Source organism: Odontomachus brunneus, unplaced genomic scaffold (genome assembly GCF_010583005.1).
Source record: "Odontomachus brunneus isolate Ranch 3 - 2012 unplaced genomic scaffold, Obru_v1 Obru_scaffold_074, whole genome shotgun sequence".
NCBI lineage: Eukaryota > Metazoa > Arthropoda > Insecta > Hymenoptera > Formicidae > Odontomachus > Odontomachus brunneus.
The window spans coordinates 264,675-268,246 of record NW_022639524.1 but is presented as its reverse complement, the minus strand read 5'-3'; the positions used below and the strand labels follow the sequence as shown (position 1 = coordinate 268,246).

The window sequence follows — 3,572 nt, the reverse complement described above, 5'->3', positions numbered from 1 at the left end:
AGAGAGAGAGAGAGAGAGAGAGAGAGAGAGAGAGAGAGAGAGACCAAGGAAGTTATTTTCGAAAAATATCGTATATGATATTTTTATGAAAAGCTATAGTTCATAGTTCATGTACTATAGCTTTTTATTGGAACATCGTATACGATATTTTTCAAGAATACAGCCCCAGGTCGAAACAGTAATATCGCACGATATTATTCAAGAGTTCGATCTCTTAATTTTCCCGTGTGACAATAAAAACACGATGAAAATGAACAGCGAAACGTGCTGTAATTATTTCTCACTCGGCATTTTGTCGGAATGTGATCCGACGAGACAAAGAAAGAGAGGGGGAGAGAGAGAGAGAGAGAGAGAGGTGATAGGGTTGCGAGATAATGATAACAAAAGTCTACTGACTGTGACAATTGCGCTGTCGAGTCCTGCTGGAAAACATCAACAACGACGAGTCGCACCGACAATTTCAATAATCGTACTTCCGTTTGTTTTTGAAACAGGAAAGGTGGACCCGACGCCGCACACCTCCTCCTTCAACATGGGCTACCTCGTCTCGCCATACCCGTACCCCAATGGTGCCGGAGGACCCATCCCCGTCTCTATGGTGAGTGGTCCGGTTATGCTTGTTTTCGTTTTATTTCCGTCAAATTTGGCATGCCTCAGACTTGCCACCGGCTGGCTCGCTCGCGCTGCCCTGCCGCGGCAGGTCCCTTTTGTTCTCCGCGACGACGACGACGACGGCGACGACGCGTCGCTGGCACACCGCGTCTTTTGTCCGAAGCCTCGATCCGACTTGGCCGGACTGTCCCGCGCCGGATCGTGATCACGGTATTGATTTATGGCCTTCGCAAATTGGATTCACGATTTATATTTGCAAACGCGCGCGCTCCACTCCTTCTGCCGCGCGAGCTTACGATTAATCGCGCCGTCCACCGTCGCGATAGCGCCGAGGACAGCGGTCGTCGTTGATGAGGAGAGAACTCGCGCGAAACTTACGTGGTCGGGAGAATTGCACGATAAATGCGACTCGAAATTTTAGTTCTAGCTTACAACCTAAATCTTCTCAACATCGAACGTAATAAAAGCCCTATAACTCCATGTCCGCAACATTGCTTTAATTTTTAAGCCGTAAGAAAGATTGACCAACTACAGTTGATTACACTCAACTTACAGTTGATTACTTTCGAGAAAAATTGAATTTTTTTCGTGACACGAGTACGAATAGTCATTTCCCATATATTTTTTCCAGCTGAACACGAATCCGTCCAAATTTGGCTATCACATCACAATTTTGAGAAAAATGGCGTCAAAGAGGCCAAAAATATCGATTTTTGAGGGTTTTCGTGGTGGTGTAACGCAAACAGTAAATTTGTTTTCTACGTTTCGTTAATATCACGCAAAAGTATTAACTTTTAGCTCGAAAATGCATCTCGTCTAGTTTCCCAATGATTTTTTGTTTTCAACATATGGCCAATCAGAAACAGTCGTCGGCATCAATATCACTGGGCAGAACAATTTTTTTTGCAAGAAGGCGAATAGTCATTTCCTACATATTTTTGCCTGCTGAACACGAATCCGTCGTTCAAATTTAGCTATCACATCATAATTTTGAGAAAAATTCAGTAAAATAAAAAGATTCCCGTACTCAGGTATTTTAGTCTCTTCGACACCATTTTTTTCAAAATTGTGATGTGTTAATACACATCGAAACTGAATTTCTATTTAAAAGTTGTTTAGTTTCTAAATGGCAGAAAATATATATACAAAATGTCACTTGTGAATTGCAAAAAGGACTTCTCGACAGTCGAGAATCAACTTAAATAGAATCAAGGGTATCAAAGTAAGCGCTAAAATAGAATATTGAAGTCGAAAGCAGGATCAGCATTTCGATTCGGGTATGTTTAATACACACGGGAATTGAAATCTTTCTGAACGCCTCTAAATAGTAGAAAGAGTACGAAATGGCACTGGTTCTGAATAGGCTCAGGAAGAGGATACACACGTCAATCTATACCCTATTCAGAATATATTAATGTGCCTGGATGAATCCCTTTGAAAAATTTCAGCAAGTTTAGACGAGTTGGACTTAAATCTATCAGCTTGAGAGATTATGCAATTATTTTAGTTATAAAACAATAAAAACCATCCACAATGGGGTTGGCAATAGGCAGTAAGCAAACTAACCGATTGATTAGTCGATCAAGAATTCTATTACTACCAACCCATTGTAGATCGATCTTAAGTCTGGTGAAAAACTGGGGCTAGAGAGTTACTATTAGCACAACAAAAAGCAATCGACTAGTCACGATGGATCCTCAGGGATCTAGGTTATTCGAGGAATTATCCAGGCAAACTTACTACAATCTACTATTACTACTTATCACAAGAAGTCATTCCTTTGAAAGAGAAGCACAGTATTGGCTGTGAACGCAACATCTAGTTGTAACGGTTGAGCTAAATCTTATTTTGTTAATATACCGTACTGCCGCGAGCGACGGCTAGTCAAGGCTAGTCAAGCCATAGCAGAGGCGAGAAAGAAATGAGCAGAGCGATAGACGCACACAAAAAGTAGTGCACGTTTTGTACGAATTCCAATATGTCCCGCGTTTAAGTCGTAACACGTCTACTAAATAGTTTTGACTTCTAATCCCTTTATATAATGTAAGGATATAAACATAATGAATAATTTCATTCATAACTTAGTAATAGTTAAATTTCTAGGGTTCCAAAGTAGGGATCAAAATTTCGACTCGGTAATACAGATGGAGATTGACGTCCTATTTAGCGTCTCTAAGCTAAAAGGTAGCAGAAAAGGCACAAAATGCCACTTGTAGGTTCCAAAAAGGGCCTCTCGGCAAAAGCTATAGTAGATTCAATAGAATCAAAAGAGGTTGATGTAGGATTCAGAGAATAAAAATAGGCGTCGAGTGGAATATTGAGGTCGTAGGTGGGTGATCAAAGGTTCGACTCGGGAAAACTGTCGCGAGAAAATAGATAGCTTTTGCAGCACGTGTGTGCGGTGCGTTCGAAAGAAGCGAGAGGGTTAAGCCGCGGCGATCGATTCGCGCGCCCCGTGCTTCCGCGGATTCGGCTAATTCGGCTGCGGCGAAGCATGGCGTCGCTAAATAGTGGGCAAAATTGGGCCGATTCGGTGTTAAAGAGAGCGTGGCGCGCGCGCTCGCGGTTGCGATCTCTCGCGGGCGCGTCGCGCTTTGTGCACGATTCCACGGCGCGTGAACCCATTAAGGGAGGAGAGCCCACGTCGATTCTTTACGGCCGATAAACCGCGCGCGAGCCGGCGACGGCAAACCGCGCGCGACGACGTTAATTCTTCATGACGCTCGAAATGCGACGGCGATTACTACGCGGCGCGGAACGAACGACGCGGTGATGATAAATTATTGGGAATTATATATCGCGGTAATGTGCGTTCGCGCGTTGACCACTCAATTTCGCCGTTGTTTCATTTACCGTGGAATTTCGCGTTATATCAATATATGTATATATATATGCATGTGTATGTATATATATATATATATATATATATATATATATATATATATATATATATATATATA

General features: G+C 42.4%; 1 protein-coding gene across 2 annotated transcripts in view; it reads left to right on the top strand.

The window, feature by feature from the left end:
* The window catches only part of LOC116847117 (protein pangolin, isoforms A/H/I/S-like), a 174,129-nt gene that overhangs the window by 46,101 nt on the left and 124,456 nt on the right, over positions 1-3,572 (top strand). For both annotated transcript variants that reach the window (XM_032821774.1, XM_032821775.1), the window contains exon 3: positions 495-598. In XM_032821774.1, coding sequence (XP_032677665.1) covers positions 495-598 — 104 coding nt within the window. The remainder of the gene's footprint in view (positions 1-494; positions 599-3,572) is intronic.